At 39.9% G+C, this 22,470-nt stretch overlaps 1 protein-coding gene across 6 annotated transcripts in view; it reads right to left on the bottom strand.

The window, feature by feature from the left end:
* Positions 1–466: 466 nt before the first annotated feature.
* Positions 467–22,470, bottom strand: part of KLHL23 (kelch like family member 23) — a 37,900-nt gene continuing 15,896 nt past the window's right edge. Inside the window, exons 5-7 of one of the 6 annotated variants that reach the window (XR_010839128.1) lie at positions 6,639–6,734; positions 5,996–6,167; positions 467–485 (exon numbers count right to left, since the gene is read on the bottom strand). Coding sequence is in view for 4 of the 6 variants with exons in the window: in XM_067026264.1 (XP_066882365.1) it covers positions 21,541–21,851 (311 nt within the window). In the remaining 2 variants the exon portion in view is untranslated. Of the gene's footprint in view, positions 486–5,436; positions 6,168–6,634; positions 6,735–19,720; positions 21,852–22,151; positions 22,296–22,470 lie in introns of those variants that run through there. The other 5 variants (XR_010839129.1, XM_067026266.1, XM_067026265.1 and 2 more) reach the window with 5 other exon arrangements.

Below are 22,470 nucleotides of genomic sequence, written 5' to 3'. Positions count from 1 at the left end.
AGGCGACAACATGTGGAAATTCATAAAACAGCACGGGTTCTGTACTAAGACTTTGTCTAAAATAAAATTATTTGTGACACATAAAGGGAAAAGAAGGAGTCTTTGGGGGGTAAACTTTAAAAAAAAAAAAACTTTAAAAATTGAATTATAACATACAAACAGTGAAGTTCATGAATTTTAAGTGTATGGCTTAATGAAGTTTCACAAATGACCACCACTTTGTAACCAACACCCAGACTGAGATAGAGAACACTTTCAGGACTCCAGAAAGTTCCCTCTTCCAGTCAATAGCCTGCTTAAAAGTAACCAGGATAGATTAGCTTTGCCTGTTCTAGGAAGTCATGTAACTGGAATCATGTAGTAAATATATATGTCGTATATGTTTGTACCACAATTGACTTACCTATTCTTCTGTTGATGGACATTTGGCTGTTGTGAATAGGCTTCTCTGAACACTCTTGTGCATGTCTTTGGGTAGATACATTCTGTGTGAATGAAATGAAATACACTCATTTCTGGGAGGTGTATAGTTAAGAGTGAAATTACTGAGTCACAGGGCAGACATGTGTTTAGCTTTACTATGAACTGCCAAATAGCTTTCTAAAGTGGTCAGATCATTTTTCACTTGCACCAGCAATGTAACTGCTAAACACCCTAGACAACATCCTATCATTCTTTTTATTTTACTTTACTTTTTTGGCTGTACCGCACAGCACACAGGATCTTAATTCCCCGACCAGGGATTGAACCCGGGCCCTTGGCAATGAAATCTCAAGAGTCCAGGGAATTACACCAGGGAATTCCCCTTACACTCTTTTTAATTTTGACCATTCTAATGATGGTGTGGTGGTATCTCACTGTGCCTTTAATTTGCATTTCCTTGATGATTTCTGATATTGAGCACTTTTTATATGCTTACTTTCCATTTGGACATCCTTCTTTGTGAAGGGCCTATCAAATGTTTTGCCCATTTAAAAAATTGATTTTTAGGAGTTCTTTACATAATCTAGATACAAATCCTATGTCAGATATATGTATTGTGAATATCCTCCCCTAGGCTGTGGCTTGCTTTTTCACTCTCCTCTTGGTGTCTTTGGATGATTATTGCTTTTTATAGTTAAGAAATTATTGCTTACTTCAAAGTCATGACAATATTCTCCCCTGACTTCTTTTAGAAATTTTTTGTATTATTTTCACATTTAGTTCTGTGATTCATCTCAAGTTAATTTTGAAATATAGTATAAGGTACATGACCAAGTTCCTTTTTTTCTATATGGATAGAAAGTTAATAGCTCTAGCATCATTTATTGAGAAGATTGTTACAATGACTGGTTCTAGAATGGCTATCCAAATTTATCTAACTTTTTAAAAAAGTCAAGACATGAAATAGCCACTTAAAAAATCCAGATAGTACATTCATGTTAATAGCAGCATTATTCACAATAGTTAAAACAAGGAAGCAACCCAAGTTTCCACTCACTGATGAATGGATAAGCAAAATGTGTAATATACAGGCAACGGGATGGATTTCAATACATACAATGGAATTCACATTGAAAAGGAAGGAGGGACTTCCCTGGTAGTCCAATGGTAAAGAATCCGTCCTGCAATGCAGGGGACGTGGGTGCAATCCCTGGTCAAGGAACTAAGATCTCACATGCCACGGGGCAGCTAAGCCCATGCACCACAACTGCTGAGCCTGCACGCCTCAACTAGAGTCCACGTGCTGCAAATTACAGAGCACACGTGCTCTGGAGCCTGCACTCCACAACTAGAGACGAGAAAACTCATGCACCACAACTAGAGAGAAGCCCACGTGCTGCAGTGAACCCAAGCGCTGCAATGAAAGATCCTTCATGCTGCAACAAAGATCCCACGTGCCGCAACTAAGACCCCACGCAGCCAAAAAAAATAATAAAATAAAAAAATTTTTTAATTAAAAGGGAAGGAGATTCTGCAATATGCTACAGCATGGACGAACCCTGAGGACATTATGCTAAGTGAAACAAACCAGTCACAAAAATACAAATACTATGTGATTCCACCTATATTATAAAAACAGAAAGTGTAAATGTGGTGGCCAGGGGCTGGAGGCAGGGGAGAATAGGGAGTTATTGTTTAATGGGTGTAGAATTTCAGTTTCACCACATGAAAAGAGTTATGGGGATGGATGGTGGTGATGGTTTCACAACAGTGTGAATGTATTTAATACCACTGAACTGTACATAATTAGCTGGAATTATTCTATTAAAAAAGATTACCACGTTCATGTTTTAGTTTCCTTGATGTACAGCTCATACAGGAAAGGCAGGATATACGCTTGATGTTTTTCTTCTCTTCAACAATTTTCAGAATAATGAGTTGGTTTCTTAATATTCTTTAAGAGTAACCAATTAGGGCCGCAAGTTTTGAGATTAGGTTCCCCAAAGCAGGTCCTACAGTGCTGAAGATGGCACTCAGTGGCATCATCTGAGAAGGTAACTGGCCCCGGGACCCTACCCAACTGATAACTTCCACTAGGTAGACATGAACCACTCAGCCAGCAGAGTAGTGAGGGCAGCAGACAATTTCTCACACACTATCCAACAATTAATTGACTTTTTGAAAAACTGCCAAAAATTATCCTCATTAATAGACAATAGATTTCAAGTGGTAACTCTTCTGGGAAACCCAAAATTTTTAGAACAGCCAAAAAGATAGAAATCCAAGGTTTTAGTAACCTGCAGTGAAAAGTAAGGCAACACTGGAAATAGTCAGGGGGCAAATCAGGGAATTGGGGGCAGCAATGGCCAGAACCTCAGAATGAATAATTGGAGTCAATGTTTTGGGGCAAATTTTTTTTTAATTGGGAGAAATAAAAGTTCAAGATTTTATGGTTATAGGGGATGCTAAATAGCAGTTTGGTAGAATTCCCTCTGTAAAGTACCTAGCTCAGAATGAGGAGAGAACTGCAGCCCTCATTTACCTACTAGAGGCTACTGATATCTACAAAAGAACCTAATAATTGAGAAAGGTTAAACCAGCTTAGATCAGTTTTCACAAGACCTCCAGTAAAATGAGGAAAAAGAAGTGTTTATGGAATTTGGCAACATTAAAGTCATAGGTGACTTGATAACAGTTTCAGTGATGTGATAGGTATGGAAGTCCTGGAGTGGGTTGTAACAGTGAATGGCAGGTGAGGATTTGGAAACAGAGAAGTACTGACAATTATTTTAAGAAGATTTGCTATGAAGGGGAACAAAGATAAGGGCCGCTAGGAGGAGATCTATAGAGTCTATCATAATAATAGAGGGAGAAATTGGTGATCCTTGAGAGAACAATTATAAGAGTGATGTCCTCGAGAAAGCAAGAAAAGACAGGATCCAGAATATGAAGGGACTGGCCTTCGATAGAGCAATGGTGCTTGTCTTGTACCAAGTGGGAAGACAGAAAATATTGGGAAAGATACTGGAAGAGTTGGTGGTTAGAGGAATAGAGTCCCTCTTTAGTTGCTAAGTTTTTTCAGTAAAGCATATGGTAGGTCATTATCTGATAGTAAGGGAGGGTTGAAATTTTTAGGATTAAAAAGAAAAAAAAAGAAAATATAATATAGTTGACTCAGACAGTGAAATACTGACTTTACTAGGAAAACCTTTTGGGATCTTGGAGCAGATACTGAGTGCTCGTTTCAACTCTGTGGTCATAAATTTAAGGCACTGGTTCAGTGTTCAGCTACTCTGCTGCAGGCCCAGAGAATATCTGGAGTTATACCCAACAGGGCAGGTAAGTGAATAAGAGCTAGAGCTGCTTTTCATAATGATGGATCAAGGAATCAAAGACAGACAAGGGGAGGAAGAAGACAGGACAAACATAATGGGCAGTTTAAAAAAAAGAAGTAGTGGGGTCAGTGGACTGGAGAACCCAGGGTGTTGGATAGGAAACTATTTGGATAAAAATGATAAGAGTAGGGAATTCCCTACTCTCATGGCCCAGTGGTTATGACTCGGAACTTTTACTGCCAAGGGCGAGGGTTTGATTCCTGGTCTGGGAACTAAGATCCTACAAGCTGCGCGGCACAGCCAAAAAATAAAATAAAATAAAAAGACGAGTAGGGATGAAGAGGGAGACAATGAGCAGGTGTCAAGTCTTCAGTGAATGATGGGGAGTGACTGGGAGATAGGAGATCATTCGATTGTAGAAACAAGGAGCTGGAACTTTTTTTTTTTTTTTTTTTTTTTTTGTAGTATGCGGGCCTCTCACTGTTGTGGCCTCTCCCATTGCGGAGCACAGGCTCCAGACGCGCAGGCTCAGCGGCCATGGCTCACGGGCCTAGCCGCTCCGTGGCATGTGGGATCTTCCCGGACAGGGGCACGAACCCGTGTCCCCTGCATTGGCAGGCGGACTCTCAACCACTGCGCCACCAGGGAAGCCCAGGAGCTGGAACTTTTGAAGAAAGAGGAAGAATAGTTCGAGTGAAATGGGAAGCAAAGAGAAAAAACAAGCATCCTTCATTCAAGCCTGGGATTATATAGGATATGAGAGAAATACTTACTTCACTTGAAAAGGCTATGGAGGAGCCAGTGTCCTCAGGAGATCAACAGGTCATGCACAGTAAGGTCAAGGAGTCAGAAGCAGCATCGATGAGGGAGGTTAAGGTTAGGGGGCAGAGCGTTTACCACACATCTGGAACTCCAGGGTTCTAGAAGGCACGTAGAAAGGTTTCGGAGGGCCTGGAAGGGTGGGGAGTTTGGTCAGATTGGGGGCTGTGCTGAGCAGAATGAGCGTGACCATACAGAGGAGGTGAGCAGGGAGGCTTGGGCTTCCAGTGACTGTAGAAAAGAGGGAGGTGGGGTACAAGGGGATTGCTGGCTGGCTGGGAGAACAAGTCAAGGTAGTCATTTTCAGGTCTTAGTCCAGACGTTAGTTCTTCTAGGCTGCCACAGTGCCCCACACTTCCCCAATTGGGGCACTTCTTCCTGTTTCTGTATATGAATTAAGATTCGAAGTCCAAGTTCGATCCTTTGTACCTTATCAGAACCAACACGTAAGTGCTTCCTCATCTATTAAAGGACACTATGTCATATGCTGGGACAAACACGTTAGGGTTCACTCGGTATAAACCCCTGAGCTATCCTAGCTTGATGACGCGTGTTCCCACGGGAGGGGTGCACACTATCTCCCCACTCTCCTTCTCATCTCCGTGAGACCTCTCATACCATATCCAGGCCACGGGGACAGCTTAGGTTGCTGCCTGGGAAAGAGAGAGAACCCACCTGTACAAGGTGACCAATGAGCCACTGCAGGCACCAGGGCAAGGTTAAGTACAGTGGCCTTCTGCCCCGACCCCAAAGAAATATTGGAATCAGAGGTAGAAGTGTGTGGTATTGTGGTATACTCATAGAGGTCTAGTTTAGATAGATTAAATAATTCCGTACTGAATAATCTTATATTACGCTTTAAAATTCTATTAAAAATAAGTAATTTGAGAAGGTAGGTTTACACACTATTACATTCAATGGAGTGAATGACCCATGATTCATCATAGGTCTCAGCCCCCATAGCTTCAACATGGCTTTCAATGGTAAAGGTTATTATACTTTTTGTCTCCCTCACTGGAAAGTGAGCTCTTTCAGGGCATGAGCCTATTCCTCTAGCTTCTCTTAAAATAATACTCACTGTGCATAAATTATCATCTTTTATTAAATACGTTTACTGTAAAAACAGAGCTGGATGATATAATGTAAGCTGAAAACTGGACCATGGAATCTGGTCTGGGTTCAGGGAATGGAGAGAATAAATACTTGGCCTCCACTCAAGTTGATATTACCTTGGTTTTGTTCTGGATAAGCTAACAAGCAGAGCAAAGGATATAAACAGGATATACATGCTGGAGGGTGAATGTGGCTCCCCATAGCCTCCCTTCAATCTTTCAGAGTGCACCCCAAGTTTGCCTTTCTTAGCAATTCTGTAGGGTGGGCTATCCTCAAGTCAAAGCCTTAGGAACAACTTAGGCTACCATAGAAGGTGATTATTCTGAGACTCAGCGAGCCATGCCAGTCAGGCCCGTCAGGTTCTGGGCCTTGAGATTCTTGTGATGTCCACAGTCAGGCAGTCTCCCATTTTCTCTGAGTACAAGGCAGGGCCTGGGAGTTCTCCATTTCATCCTCTTGAGTTTTTCGTGAGCAGGCCTTTTGAAAAACAATGAGAAACCCTTATATTAAATTGAACCCAAGTATCATCAGGCAGTGTAAAAGAATTATGGTTGCTATTGCTTAGTTTAACATTAATTATTAATTCCACAAATATACATGGTGTGCCTACCATGTGTTTGGGCCTGAAGATACAACAGTAAATAAAACAGGCTCTGCCTCCTGCCTCAGGAAAGCTCGGAGTATTGTTAAATTCATCAAGCTTTTCTCTCATGACCATTTCTGTACTGAGGGTGGACAGGATAAAAACAGGATACACTGCTTTGAAACTTTTTTAAAAGCTTATTATCATTAATTCCAGGTTGTTTAATAACCCTTTGATCTCTTTTGGTTTTCCCCTATCCCTCTGACCTCTGCTGTTTCCCTTAAAATAATACTCAGTGCAAGTACACGGTCTGTTTTGATTAAATGGATATGTTTACTCTAAAAACAGAACTAAGAGTTACCAACTTGAAGGATTCTTCCTCCTTTGTCTCTGGATAAAACAAACTTTGGGAGACGCGCAGGAAGATTCAGAGGTTTGTTCTGGTTCTGAGAGTCAGACAGCTAGAAAGGACCACAGATAAAAATAGTGAGAACTTCAGCATTTAGGATTTCAGGAGTTCATTGTGGGAGATCAAGTGCAGACACGTGAGTCGGCCAGTATAGGCTTTGTACAATCTTTTTTAAAATTAATTAATTAATTAATTTATTTTTTGGCCGCCACACACAGCTTGCGGGATCTCCGTTTCCTGACCAGGGATCGAAACTGTGAGTCCTGCAGTGGAAGAGCAGAGTCCTAACCACTGTACCACCAGGGAATTCCCAGCTTTGTACATTTTTTAAAAATATTTATTTATTTATTTGGCTGCACTGCTCTTAGTTGCAGCACGAGGGATCTTTGTTGCCACGTGCGGGATCTTTAGTTGTGACATGTGGGATCTAGTTCCCTGTCCAGAGATTAAACCTGGGCCCCCTGCATTGGGAGCTTGGAGTTTTAACCACTGGACCACCAGGGAAGTCCCGAAGCTTTGTACAATCTTAACTTTCAGATTCATCTGAAGAAAATGAACTTGTTTTCATGAAAATTCACCCTTTGTATTTCTTATGGATTTACTGCTTAATGTGTGCATGTACTTATTAATATAATTGTTCCTGGTTTGGGGAGATGTAAAATATTCTAAAAGAAGTAACTAAGCCTATGAAAAATCCTTTTACATAATAAGTATACAGAAGATCTCACAGTTTACATGCCTCAGGGCCTTTGCACTTGCTGTTTCCAAAGTCCTAATACTTCTTTCATGCCTGAGCACAAATGTCATCTTATCAGAGAGGCCTTTGCTGACCACCCTATATAAATAGTACCTCTCTCACAATTATACCACTCCATCTCTTCATCCTGACTTAATTTTTTCATAACATTTATCACCACTATCTTTTTTTTCCAGTTTTATTGAGATATAATTGACATACAGCACTGTAAATTTAAGGTGTACAGCATAATGATTTGACTTACATATATCATGAAACGATTACCACAATATGTTCAATTAACATCCATCATCTCATATAGATACAGAATAAAAGAAAAACAAAAAAAAGTTTTTTTCCTTGTGATGAGAACTCTTTGTATTTACTCTCTTAACTTTCTTATTTATCATACATCAGTGTCAACTATAGTCATCATGTTGTACATTACATCCTTAGTGCTTATTTTGTAACCAGAAGTTTGTACCTTTTAACCACCTTCATCCAATTCCTCCTCCCATCACTCCCTGCCAATGGTAACCACAAATCTGATCTCCTTTTCTATGAAAAAAAATTTTTTACATATAAATGAGATCATACAGTATCTGTCTTTCTCTGTCTGACTTGTTTCACTTAGCATAATGCCCTCAAGGTCCATCCATGTTGTTGCAAATGGCAGGATTTCCTGGTTTGTTTGTTTGTTTTTTGCGGTATGCAGGCCTGTCACTGTTGTGGCCTCTCCCGTTTTGGAGCACAGGCTCCGGATGCGCTGGCTCAGCGGCCATGGCTCACGGGCCCAGGCGCTCTGCGGCATGTGGGATCCTCCTGGACAGGGGCACGAACCCTGCATCGGCAGGCGGACTCTCAACCATTGCGCCACCAGGGAAGCCCTGTTTGTTTTTTTACAGCTGAATAATATTCCATCTTTTATATATACACTTTTATATATATAATTTCTTTATCCATTCATACATCAATGGACAGTTAATATTCCTTGCATGTCTTGGCTATTGTAAATAATGCTGCTATGAACATGGGGGTGCAGGTATCTCTTTGACATAGTGTTTTTGTTTCCTTCTGATATATTCCCAGAAGTGCGATTGCTAGATCTCATTTTTAATTTTTTGAGAAATCTAAAAAAAATTACTACTGTATTCTATGGTGGTCGTACCAATTTACAATCTTATCAGCAGTGCACAAGGGTTCACTTTACTCCACTTCCTCACTAATATTTATCTCATCTTTCCCCCCACCCCAGCAAAGGTTCCAACACCATGGGCACCCCAAGCCTTTTGTCCTTCTAAATTTTATAATTTATTTATTTATTTTTGGCTGTGCTGCACGGCCTGCGGGATCTTAGTTCCCTGAGCAGGGATTCAACCCAGGCCCCCTGCAGTGGAAGCGCAAAGTCCCAACCACTGGACCACCAGCGAATTCCCTTCTCCTTCTCATATATGTTGCTTCATTGGTCTTTGGAGTCTCATGTCACAAAACAACAAAATGAGCACAAGGCAAATAGGGTTGGACCAGGAGCACACCTAGAACACTCTACAACCCGCAGCAATTTCCAGCCTTCCCTGGGGCATCGTGGTAAATCTGACTCTGCATTTTACATATTGGCTTGATTACTTATTGTCAGTCCACCTCAGGAGAATGTCGTAAGCTTTCTGAGAGCAGCAACAGTGTCTTCTGTTTACTGCTTTATGACCAGTGTCCAAACACAGTCCTTGGAACAGAGGGGCATGATATATGTTTTCAATAAATTTTATCCACCACCCACAAATTACCTTGGGAAAAATAATACTTCTCCTTCTCCCACTTTAGTCACTCTGTCCTCTTAGCTCTGCTTTATTTTCTTTTAGCACATGGCTTTTTAAAAATTATCTGCTTGCTTACTTGTTTATTGTCTGTGTGCCCTGTTAGGGGAGCTCTACTAAGAACAGGGACAGTGTCTTGCTTGCCTCTATCTTCCCAGAGTTTAGAGCAAGGCTTGGCACAGAGGAGGCTCTCGATAAGTAGTTCCTCAATAGATGAAAATAAACAGATAAATCACTTTTCATAATGAAACTTGCCAGATAGGACAACTCTTCATGTACCTATGTTTTTATTCTATTTACTTGAAAATTTCATTTAGGTTCTCAATTACATGTTGATTTATTCAAAGGTAAATTAAGTTTTTTAAAAAAGTCAAATTGTAACAATTGCCTCAGTTTACATGACTAAATAAGTACAACTGCATTCTGATTGGCTGGATGATTGATTGATTTAAACCCATCTTCTAAACAAATAAGATTTTAAAGATGTATAGGTACTTAATACTACTTTGTGACATATGATTTCTGCTTTGAATTTGCACTCACCCATTATTTCTGTGACTTTAAGAAGCAACAAATATAAAATGCACCTTGCTACTGAGTCCCTTTCACCTGAGGGAAAGTAAGTAAATAAAGTCACCAGTTTCTTGTATATCCTTCCTGAAGTATTCTATGAATGCACTAGTAAACATCTGTGTATTTTTCCTTTTCGTACACAATTAATAACATATTATACTATAGTTCTGTACCTTGTTTTTGTTTTGTAGCTTTTTTTTTTTTTTTTTTACTTTATATTGGAGCTTGCTCAAGTATTATGGCTGTATAATACTCCATTATGCAGTGTGTCTTAATTTATTTAAATAATTCTACAGGGACATTTAGATTGTTCTCAATCTTTTCCTGTTCCAAACAATCCTGCAATGAATAACTGTACACATGTCATTTCACACATATGTAAATACATCTGTAGGATAAACTCCTAGATGCGTCCTTAGCTCTTAGAGCAATAAATAACACTTCTCATCCTCACCCAGCTTCTGAGCCAATTGGGAAATAAGACAAAAGAATTAGGCAGATAGTTGATCAAAAGTATGACTTATATCACTGATAAAAGCTGATGCTGAAGAATGTGACTTACATCTGCATGTAAGAGGGCTTCCTAATTCTAAATCTCTCTCCATTTAATCATAGGCAATGTTGGTCAACTATAGGCCTCTCAGTGCAAGTGTTGGGAAGAGAAGGGGCTGAGTGGAGCCTTCCCAGTTTATTCTTTACAAATGTAATAATTAGAAAAGTCATCTTCGGTGCAGCCACTAGGGAAAACAGTATGGAGATTCCTCAAAAAATTAAAAACAGAACTACCATATGACTTAGCAATTCTACTCCTGGGTAGTTATCTGAAGAAAATGAAAACACTAATTAGAAAAGACATAAGCACCCCTATGTTCATAGCAGCATTATTTACAATAGCCAAGATATGGAAGCAACCTAAATGCCCATCAATAGATGAGTGGATAAAGAAGATGTGGTGCATATTAAAATAATGGAATATTACTCAGCCATAAAAAGGATGAAATCTTGCCATCTGCAGCAACATGGATGGACATAGAGGGCATTATGCTGAGTGAGATAAGTCAGAGAAAGACAAATACTGTATGGTTTCACTTATATGTGGAATCTAAGAAACAAATGAATAAACATAACAAAACAAAAATCGTTGTAGATATAGTAAGTCACCTCCATATGAACAATTTCCATTCTGAGAGCACGTTTGTAAGTCCAGTTTGCTCGTAAGTCCAACAAAGCCAGACTAGGGAGCCAACTAACGCAATTGGCTATAGTACTGTGCTGTAATAGGTTTATAATAATTTTAACACAAATAAACATAAAAAATAAACACAAAAAATAAAGAAAGGGCTTCCCTGGTGGCGCAGTGGTTGAGAATCCGCCTGCCGATGCAGAGGACACAGGTTCGTGCCCTGGTCCGGGAAGACCCCACATGCCGCGGAGCGGCTGGGCCCGTGAGCCATGGCCGCTGAGCCTGTGTGTCCAGAGCCTGTGCTCCGCTACGGGAGGGGCCACACAGTGAGAGGCCCGCGTACTACCAAAAAAATAAATAAATTAATTAATTAAAAATAAAGAAAACATTTTTAATCTCGCAGTACAGTACCTTGAAAAGTACAGTAGTACAGAACAACAGATGGCATACGGGGCTGGCATCGAGTTGAACAGGCAAGAAGAGTTACTGACTGCAGGAGGGAGAGGAGATGGGGGATGGTAGAGCTGAAGGATCATCAGCAATAGACGGAGGGCAAGCTGCAATTTCACTCACGCCTGACGTTGATGGCACAGGTTCCACTTCCTTGCTGGATTCAATTCTATCTACCCTCTTGAAAAAACGATCCAGTGCTGTCTGGGTAGTAGCTCTTTTTTTCTTGTCACAGATGACATGGTAGCACTGGATTGCATTCTGAACGGCTGCTGCAACCTTCAGGTACCGGCCTATGTTCAGGTCCTGTGCCTCAAAAACTAACAGTGCCTCCTCAAATAAAGAAAATCCCTTTGCCATTTCCTATGTCGTGAATCTCTTCAATTCTTCAGTTACTTCTTCTTCCTCTTGTCTCTCTCCGTCCTTTCTTGGCACTTGGCGCTTGTTAGCGGTACCAGCTACATCACCGCTGCTTTTACGCTTGCTTCCAGACATCCTGGGCTTGAAATAAAGATCCTGTACTACTGTACTCTATATAGTACTGTACAGTAAAGTACACAAAAGCACAACCACTTGGAGAGGATGCACGCCAGACACGTAAGTGAATTAACTTACGTGACTGGACATGTGAACGCCCCTTCGCATCTTTGAAAGTTCTCAACTTAAAGGCTCATATATAGGGGACTTACTGTATAGAGAACAAATAGGTGGTCGCCAGAGGATGGGAAAGTGGGGGGAGGAAAGAAATAGGTGAGCGAGATTAAGAGGGACAAACTTTCAGTTGCAAAATAAATGAGTCACAGGTATGAAACGTACAGTGTGGGGAATATAGTCAATAGATCTAATATCTTTGTATGGTGACATATCATAACTAGACTTAACGTGATGATTATTTTGAAACGTACAGAAATATGGAATCACTGTTGTATAACAGGAAGTAACAGTGTTGTAGGTCAATTATACTTCAAAAAGAAACAAGCTCATAGAAAAAGAGATCAAATTTGTAATTACTAGACGAGGGGCAGAGGAAGGGGGAATTAGATGAAGGCAGTCAAAAGGTACAAACTCCCAGTTATGAGATAAATTATTATTATTATTATTTTTGCGGTATGCGGGCCTCTCACTGTTGTGGCCTCTCCCATTGCGGAGCACAGTCTCCGGACGCGCAGGCTCAGCGGCCATGGCTCACGGGCCCAGCCGCTCCGCGGCACGTGGGATCTTCCCAGACCAGGGCACGAACCCGCGTCCCCTGCATCGGCAGGCGGACTCTCAACCACTGCGCCACCAGGGAAGCCCCAGTTATAAGATAAATAAGTATAAGTACTAGGAATGTAATGTACAACATTATAAATATAATTAACGTTGTATGTTATATATGTAGGTTGTTAATAGAGTAAATCCTAAGAGTTCTCATCACAAAGAAAAAAGTTTCTATTGCTTTAAATTTTTATCTGTATGATGATGGATAGTCACTAAACTTACTGTGATAATCATTCCATGATGTATGTAAGTCAAATCATGCTGTACACCTTAGTCTTACAACGTGCTGTATGTCACTTATATCTCAATAAAACTGGAAGGAAAAAATGAACAAAGAAAGGAAAGTCATCCCTCCTTCCCTAGGGAGAAGCAAGCAGGGGGGGGGTGTTAAACTAGTAGAGCTACTTCCACGTAGAAGGCTACATCAGGAGAGGGGAAGAAGTGTTCCCACCCTAACAAAGGACTCTTCTGATTCAAAAGGACTTGCATTTATAGATCAATTGAACAGGATAGAAAGCCCAGAAAGAAACCCACACACTTATGGGCAATTAATCTACAACTAAGCAGGCAAGAATATACAAAAGGAGAAAAGACAGTCTCTTCAATAAGTGGTGCTGGGAAACCTAGACAGCTACATGGAAAAGAATGAAATTAGAACATTTTCTCACACCATACACAAAAATAAACTCAAAATGGATTAAAGAACTAAATGTAAGACCAGACGCTATAAAACTTCTAGAGGAAAACACAGGCAGAACACTCTTTGACATAAATCGTGGCAATATTTTTTGGATCTGTCTCCTAAAAGCAATGGAAATAAAAGCAAAAGTAAACAAACGGGACCTTATTAAACCTGAAAGCTTTTGCACAGCAAAGGAAACCATAAACAAAACGAAAACACAACCTATGGACTGAGAGAAAATATTTGCAAACGATGCTACTGACAAGGGATTAATTTCCAAAATATACAAACAGCTCATACAGCTTAATATCAAACAAACAAACAACCCAGTCAAAAAATTGGCAGAAGACCTAAATGGACAGTTCTCCGAAGAAGACATACAAATGGCCAACAGGCATATGAAAAAATGCTCAATATTGCTAATTATTAGAGAAATGAAAATCAAAACTACAATGAGGTATCACCTCACGCCAGTTAGAATGGCCATGATTTAAAAGTCTACAAATAATAAATGCTGGCGAGGGTGTGGAGAAAAAGGAATCCTCCTACACTGTTGGTGAGAATGTGAACTGGTACAGCCACTATGGAGAACAGTATGGAGGTTCCTTTAAAAACTAAAGAGTTACCATATGATCCAACAGTCTGATCCTCAGGTTTTTAACCTTGCTTCTTTACTTTGAAATATAGCACACCAGATTTTTAATATATGCCCATGACTCCTGCACATATATCTAGAGGAAACACGAATTCGAAAAGATACATGCACCCCAATGTTCATAGCAGCACTACTTACAATAGCCAAGACATGGAAGCAACCTAAATGTCCATTAGCAGATGACTAGATAAAGAAGACGTGGTATATATACAATGAAGTATTACTCAGCCATAAAAAAGAATGAAATAATGCCATTTGCCGTAACATGGATGGACCTAGAGACAATCATATTAAGTGAAGTAAGTCAGACAAAGACAAATAGCATGATATCACTTATATGTGGAATCTTTAAAAATGATGCAAATGAACTTATTTATAAAACAGAAATAGACTCATAGACATGGAACACAAACTTATGGTTACTAAAGGGGATAGCAGTGGGGGGGGATAAATTAGGAGTTTGGGATTAACAGATACACACTACTACATATAAAATAGGTAAACAATAAGGACCTACTGTATAGCACAGGGAACTATACGCAATATGTTGTAATAACTTATAATGGAAAAGAATCTGAAAAAGAACATAAAACTGAATCAATTTGCTGTACATTTGAAACTAACACATTGTAAATTAATTATATTTCAATTAAAAAAGGTAAAAGAAATATTTGCACTTATAATTTTGATACATTTTTCCCAGTTGCCCTGATAAATGTACCAATTTAAACTTCCATACACCGGAAACTAACATAACATTGTAAATCAACTATACTCCAATAAAAAAAAAATCCGGGGCTTCCCTGGTGGCGCAGTGGTTGAGAATCCGCCTGCCGATGCAGGGGACACGGGTTCGTGCCCCGGTCCGGGAAGATCCCACATGCCGCGGAGCTGCTGGGCCCGTGAGCCATGGCCGCTGAGCCTGTGCGTCCGGAGCCTGTGCTCCACAATGGGAGAGGCCACAACAGTGAGAGGCCCGCATACCACACACACACACACACACACAAAAAAAAAAAAAAAAAAAAAAAAAAGAAAAAATCCGTCCATGTGAGCATGAATATAGACCCAGACACATATGAAAATGTAATATAAGATAAAGGTTTTCTGATGATCTGTTTTTCTGTTCACGTCTCAGTACCTCAGGTTTATAACCTTGCTTCTTTATTTTGAAATATAACACACCAGATTTTTAATTTTAGTGGCTTTATAGCATTTTAGTATCTGACAGAGACTGTTAATGGTCCCAGTATCTGTCAACTCCTCTTCCTGTTTTTAACAAGACTCTGAGCTTTTACCTGAGCATGTGGCTATCCATTTTTGTGTCCGACTACAACAGCACACATGCATACTATTGGAAGGACTTGGACTTTAAATAAGATGGAGAGACATCACAAGGAACTGCACAGAGGAATGACATGATCACAGTGTCTTGTAGAATGTATTGTTTCTGTAGTCAGCAGGGATTTATCTGCTCATCAGCAAAGGCATTTCTCAAACAGAAATGAGTGCAAACTATCCTCCAAGACCACAACTAAAGCTGCTCTACAAGTTGAGAGCAGGACACTGGAGAACTTAGTGGAACTTAACTTAAATTATTCTAAATGTTTAGTTTTTACAGAAAGGAAAGGGGAAAGAAAAGGGAAGGAGCCTGATGAGAGTTTCTGATCATAGATTTATGAGACGGGATGCTGTGCTACTTCCACAGATGTTTTGTTACCTTTTCGCAGTTGTTTTCTCGTAAAACTTTGAGTTTCCTCATTGAAAAAAGATTTCAAAGCTTCAGCTCATTCACTGCAATGGCCAAGAACATCTTTATTTATAACTTATGGAGTAAAAACACAGGTTCACAGAAGGCGGATGTCATTATGGAAAGAAGCCCAGTTAGAACTACTTTTCAAAATATTACAGGTGCACAGATGAAAAACACAAATAGGAAATACAAAGCCACAAAACACACTGGAAGACTGAACTTGTGTCCAGCCAAGAGGATAATGATAATTTATATTGGGCACGATTTTGGTTTAAACTTTCTAACAATTTCATTAACCAAGTGTGTGCTGTGATTTTGGTGGGGCTGAGGGAATGCATGGACCCAATGGGGCTTCTGAACTGTGGGCAATTCCTGCCCCAAACCTTTTTAGAGAACTGTCTTCTTGATTAAGAGACAAAGGTTATGGACTCCATCACATTGACTTCCTAACTTCTTTTAAAAGCAAAGATTGGGCTTCCCTGGTGGCGCAGTGGTTGAGAGTCTGCCTGCCGATGCAGGGGACAAGGGTTTGCGCCCCGGTCCGGGAAGATCCCACATGCTGCGGAGCGGCTGGGCCCGTGAGCCATGGCCACTGAGCCTGCGCGTCAGGAGCCTGTGCTCCGTAACGGGAGAGGCCACAACAGTGAGAGGCCCGCGTACCGCAAAAAAAAAGCAAAGATAAAAAAGACCATGAAGGGGCTTCCCCGGTGGCACAGTGGTTGAGAATCCGCCTGCCAATGCAGGGGACACGGGTTCAATCCCTGGCCCGGGAAGATCCCACATGCCGTGGAGCAACTAAGCTGGTGTGCCACAACTACTGAGCCTGTGCTCTAGAGCCCGTGAGCCACAACTACTGAGCCCACGTGCTGCAACTACTGAAGCCCGCGCACCTAGAGCCCGTGCTCCACAATGAGAGAAGCCACTGCAATGAGAAGCCTGTGCACCGCAACAAAGAGTAGCCCCCGCTCACCGCAACTAGAGGAAGCCCGCGTGCAGCAACGAAGACCCAACACAGCCAAAAATAAATAAATAAATTTATTTAAAAAAAAAAAAGACCATGAATACATTGTTAAACCAATAACTTTGGGTTTCCATTCCTACTTAACAACACTGGAAAATAACTGTATGTGTCTTTTGTGTTCATTGGACCTGCTATTAGGCCAACAAGGGGGAAATGTTATCTGAAAAAGTCTTCCTATAAGATCTTGGTTGAGCCTCCAAAAACAAATGCCTTTTGCTAGAAACTGGAGGATGGAAAAGCAGGAACTCTTAACAAGGATGGTATTTCAAACATTATGAAGAACAAAATGCTCTATAACTTTACTTTTTATGTATGTTTAGAGTTCCTGGCTGGGATTCCTTACCATTCTTTCCTTCTGTCTGATGTAAAGTCTCAGGTGGTAGTTAGCCAGTTTCAACCTCACCTTCCCATCTACTTTCTATTTGGAATTTTGAAGAAGTCCAAAATTATTGAAAATTCATACCCAAACTGCTTGTTGGTATTGTTATTCTGAGAATGGTGTGTGTGTGTGTGTGTGTTGAAGGGAGATAGCGAGACAGACAGACAGACAGAGAGGGAGAGAGAGGAAAAGAGAGAAAAATGGAGAGATATGGAATAAAACAAATGAGTTACAAAGTGATCTCTTAATTTTATTTTCCCAGGTAACTCTGAGAACCAGAATGCTTTCTGTGGGAAAAGGGGCTACAGATATTGGGATAGAAGAGATTAGGTGAATACCCTGTGGTGCTTCTACCATTTCCTGACGATGCTAGGACCTTAGAAAAAATTAACTCTAATTATCCCTCTTCTGTCTTTAGTATTTTTATTGTTATGTATTTTAATTTTATGCCTAGAAACAAGAAACGATCTAGTAGCAGTAAGCATTCCTAGCATCCAGACTATGGTCTTGAAATACCATTTTTCCCTAAAAGAAATCAGGGCTGCTTGGAGAAATGGCTGATTCCAGGTTTGAGGCGGGAAATGCACAAGATGAGCCAGGAGTATCCGGTCATACCAGACAGCAAAGAAGCTATCAAAAACTACTGCAGCTGTGCCAAAAGGGAACAACTCTGGGAAGCACTCTGCAGAGCCTTTCACTGGCTCAAGATGATAAACGGAGCATCAGTAAGAGTAACTGCAATGGACTGAAAGACGCCAAGTACATTTAAATCCATGAGTTCAAAACAATTTAAAAGAAACAATAGGGACTTCCCTGGTGGCGCAGTGGTTAAGAATCTGCCTGCCAAGGCAGGGGACATGGGTTCGAGCCCTGGTCCGGGAAGATCCCATGTCTCGGAGCAACTAGGCCCGTGTGCCACAACCACTGAGCCTGCGCTCTACAGCCCGCGAGCCACAACTGCTGAGCCCATGAGCCACAACTATTGAAGCCCGTGCACCTAGAGCCCGTGCTCCGCAACAAGAGAAGCCACTGCAGTGAGAAGCCCGCGCACCGCAAGGAAGAACAGTCCCCGCTCGCCCCAACTAGAGAAAGCCCATGCAGCGAAGACCCAACGCAGCCAAAAATAAATAAATAAATGTTAAAAAAAAATAAAACACAATAAATCTAATAAATCACTTTTGAAGGATGCTAACAACTATTCATTTTGCAAACTGGTACATAAAGTCAGGAATCAAGGACTTCTTCTACCTTTCCTATAAAAACTATACCTCTGGGTAAACAATTAGTAAGTGAAGGAAGGTTTTTCTTTATAGAAGTATTTCAACAAATACACCAAGAAGAGAGAGCATTGGAAATCACCATTTTGCTATCCCTAATGAATTAAGGATCTGGGTATTGAGCATCTATGGCTGCCAACATCAGAAAGAGACAATTATGTCTTCTGATGAATGAACACACCACCACCTGTGAAGTAATTTTGACACACCCCCCCCCAATAAAAAACCAAACCTGAATCTGATTAAGCTTCTGGATCTAACTACCAACTTATAGGAAACACAGGGGACAGAGGAACATGCTAAACTACACAATAGGAACACAATCAGTAAAATCTCAACTCTGGGAAAGCAGAATGAATGATCTAGCTTCTTCAACAATTAAATAGCAAGGAGTTAAAAAAAGAAAAGATGGATGAGGAACTTATAGATTAAGAGACCTAAAAATTTTTTCTATGCATATGAAAATAAAGGCTAATGTGCCTTTAAGCAAGTACCCTAGATATTGATCCTATTTCAGTTGTAGCTAAAAACTAAAAATAAGACTTGTGAGAAACAGCAACTTTCAAAATTTGGATACTTGGAGTCCTCTTAATTAAGTCATACTTAAAATCGTCTCCACAACTTTAATTATTTTGTAAAATAGTGTTTGCCCTCCCAAAGCAATGGCCTGCATTTAATTATATTAAAATATTTTTCATTCATACAACAGTGATTTGGTACTTGGAATAATTCTGACCGAAATGTTTACCTTTCTTAATTCTTTCTTGTGTGCATATATCAAGAACAAAAAAAGAATTTTACAGAAAATAGGAGCTGGAAATTAAATGCCTGAGATCACAAACTATTTTCAAGATCCTTAAGAATAAGATGGGATCCATGATCTCAAAATTAGCCAAGAGACATAACATGCACATGTAAATATTAAATTATTTAAATGTGACAATGGATGTTTTACTGTGGCTGAAACAGTCAGGAAAGAATTTCCAGAGGCTGGACTTTTATAGGACCTAGATAAGCTGAAAGGAGGCAAAAGTGATTGCAATTGTTCTCATCCATTCATAAAAGAGATCTCTAAAGCCCTACTGGATAACATATTACTGGTTCAGCATTAAATGCAAATGTTCTTAAGAGCAATAAAATATTCTGTAATTCAAGTACAGATTGAAATACTCTGTAATTCAGTTGTTTCACTAATTCAGAAACTCAATTGTCCTTCAATTCAACTGGCCCAAATTCAAGCAGCTTTACCACGTATGCAGTCATTTATTTATTTTTATTGAAAATACAAAGTAATATTAAATGAAAACATTTAAATAATTTAAAAATCATTCCATATCCCCCTATACTAACACAGTGAATTTCACTTCTGCATATTACTTTCCACATGCATAAAGATTTTACAGACACAATGATAGTGTTCATTCTATTTTATATTGTGCTTATTTTACTTACCATATCACAGACATGCCCATGTTTCTACAGTCTTCCAAACAATTTTTTTAATGGCAGTATAAGGCTTCACTCTTTTTATTAGCCCACTCTTTGCCATTTAGATTATTTCCAATTTTTCGCTATTGTAAATAATGCAGACATAAACAACCTCATGCATTTACCTTTTTGTTTGTTTGTTTGGTTTGTATGTTATTCTTTAGGTTACAAATCAAGGAGTAGAATTTATGAGGAAAAGATATGGTCATTTTTATGGCTTTCTATGTAGTGCCATATTGTGTTCCCAAAAGGCTGTATCTGTTTAAAATGCCTTCTTAAACGAATGTATTAAACAGGTTCTTTATAAAATTTAAAAATAACTCAGAAAAATTAGGTTGTTTTACACTTAAAGTGTTTTTTACTTAAAGTTAAAAATAATTATTGTCTCTTAAAAAATGAAGAGTGTGGGTAGATGATCTAACAGATTACTAAAAGTTTAGATGAGTTAACTTAAGCTACGCTTCCTAACTTTTCTCAAGTTATGGCACACATGGAAAGTGATATGGTAGGCACACTGGAGAAAATGGACAAAGATGTTTCTGGCCCTGAAGCTTCAGCTACCCAGGCCACCTCTGGCTACTCCACAAGAGCTGTGGGGATCCATATCTAGGCACATCTATCACCCAAAGAGCCAGTGTACCTGCGAAGGGAAGTTCTAATTGAGGTTATGTGACTCATTCCAAGTCACAAAATCTAGTTAGTGGAAAATGAATTCAAATTTCTTCTCATCGATGTATTTTCTACTATATCACAATGTTCTACATGCTTTCTGGCTCTAAATTTCAATTTCACATGCAGACAAGTACCTATACTTAGGAATAAAGAGGATTTTCTGATATGCTTAAAGACACCTAAACTAGCAATTTACATCAAAGCTGAAAATTAAAAATAGCTCTTAGGATCAACAAATATTCAACTCTTTCCTCTGCAATTTTTCAGATTTTCCATTCTTTTAAATTTAGTTTGTAAACTCTGAATAGTAATAATCTTTTGCACAACATCTTGTATATCTCTGGTAGTCAGTAAATAAAGAATCATAACTATAAATAATACACACTACAAAGGAAAAACACTAGACTTAAGTCCATTCTAAATAATTCTAAAGTTAAAAAAAAACATTTTTAAGTATTGATTTTGTAGAGGTAGAGAATATTCCCTCTTTATATTTCAAATTCCTTGTTAGCTAAATGGAACCTTAATGTACACTATTACATTACATTAATGTACACTATTACACTGTCATAAGAAATATTTCACTCCACAGAATGATTTTGACCTACACCCAGTGTTGATGCTACCAGGAGAAAAAAATTCACTGCAAAGACGTTTCACCTTTTACCAAGTGTCCAGTGTTCCAGATCACCTGTGATGAGCAGAGATTAAAGGTAGTAACCCCACTGATTCAATGGTAAATATACATAAGATGTTTCTTGACCACTAATCGCAGGGTTGGGGTGTAGAGTGGGGGTTAGGCATGAGAATTTACCTAACGTGTGCCAGGCCACAATAACAAGTAAGACACGCCAAACCCTACGTTCTTTTCCACTACACCCTGAAACAGTGATTACTTGGTCATTTCTATGGACTTAATCAAACATTATACACACAAACACACCCGTGGGACCGCATGGCACTTGGAAGATTACCCACGATTTCCCACTTATTAAGATCTGGATCATATTTCTCAATGCTCTGAAGATATGTCCCCTTTGAGTAGGAATACCCCCCAGTGACATAAATACATCCATTCATGATGACGGCACCACACTCCATCCTCCTTTCCATCATGGGAGCGATCTCTCTCCATTCATTCTGTTCAGGGTCATAGCATTCTGTGATTGTAGTTTGTCCACCAACTAGATAGAGCTTATTTTCAAATGGAACTGAACACAATCCATATTCTATTAAAAAGAAAAAAGCATATTTCTATTAGGATAACAAGCAAAAGAGATACCTTAGGGTGGTGATATAATAATGCTTTACAATGTAGCATACAAAAATAGAGTAGTTGTGACATTTTGATTCCAGCACACACTACAACAACACGGAGCCTTAACATCCACTCCCAATCACCAGACTCAGATTACCTATTCCTGCCACTGTCTTTCAGGTTATCCCTAAACTGGCTTTGCAGGATGCCGGGAGGAACTCATCCTCCAACCACCACCCTTCCGGGAACTTCCCAGCACAAGCACCTTTTTCTCTACGCCTATGTGTAAAAGGTGGTAGCAGCAGAGTCCCTCTGCCATGAAGACGTCGCAGGTAACTGGTGTAGGGTCCTTCGGGTCGTAGCAGCTAACCCTGTACAGTATCTGCTGCCACAGGCGCTTGCCTCTCTCACACTGCTGGTCAAGTTAAAGACACAAGAAGTTAGAGAAATACAAGCCAGTTTAGTGGGGAACTACAGTCTGTGACCTTAAGAAGCCGTGGAAGGTGCTCAAAGGCCGAGGGCTGTCATGTGAGGTCTGTGTCCCGGGGCTGGGAGTCCACCTCTTGGGGGTCAGCTTTCCAGGACATTTT

Source organism: Kogia breviceps, chromosome 2, assembly GCF_026419965.1.
Source record: "Kogia breviceps isolate mKogBre1 chromosome 2, mKogBre1 haplotype 1, whole genome shotgun sequence".
Lineage (NCBI taxonomy): Eukaryota > Metazoa > Chordata > Mammalia > Artiodactyla > Physeteridae > Kogia > Kogia breviceps.
Note: the sequence above shows the minus strand (reverse complement) of the source record. Positions and strands in the feature narration are given on the sequence as shown.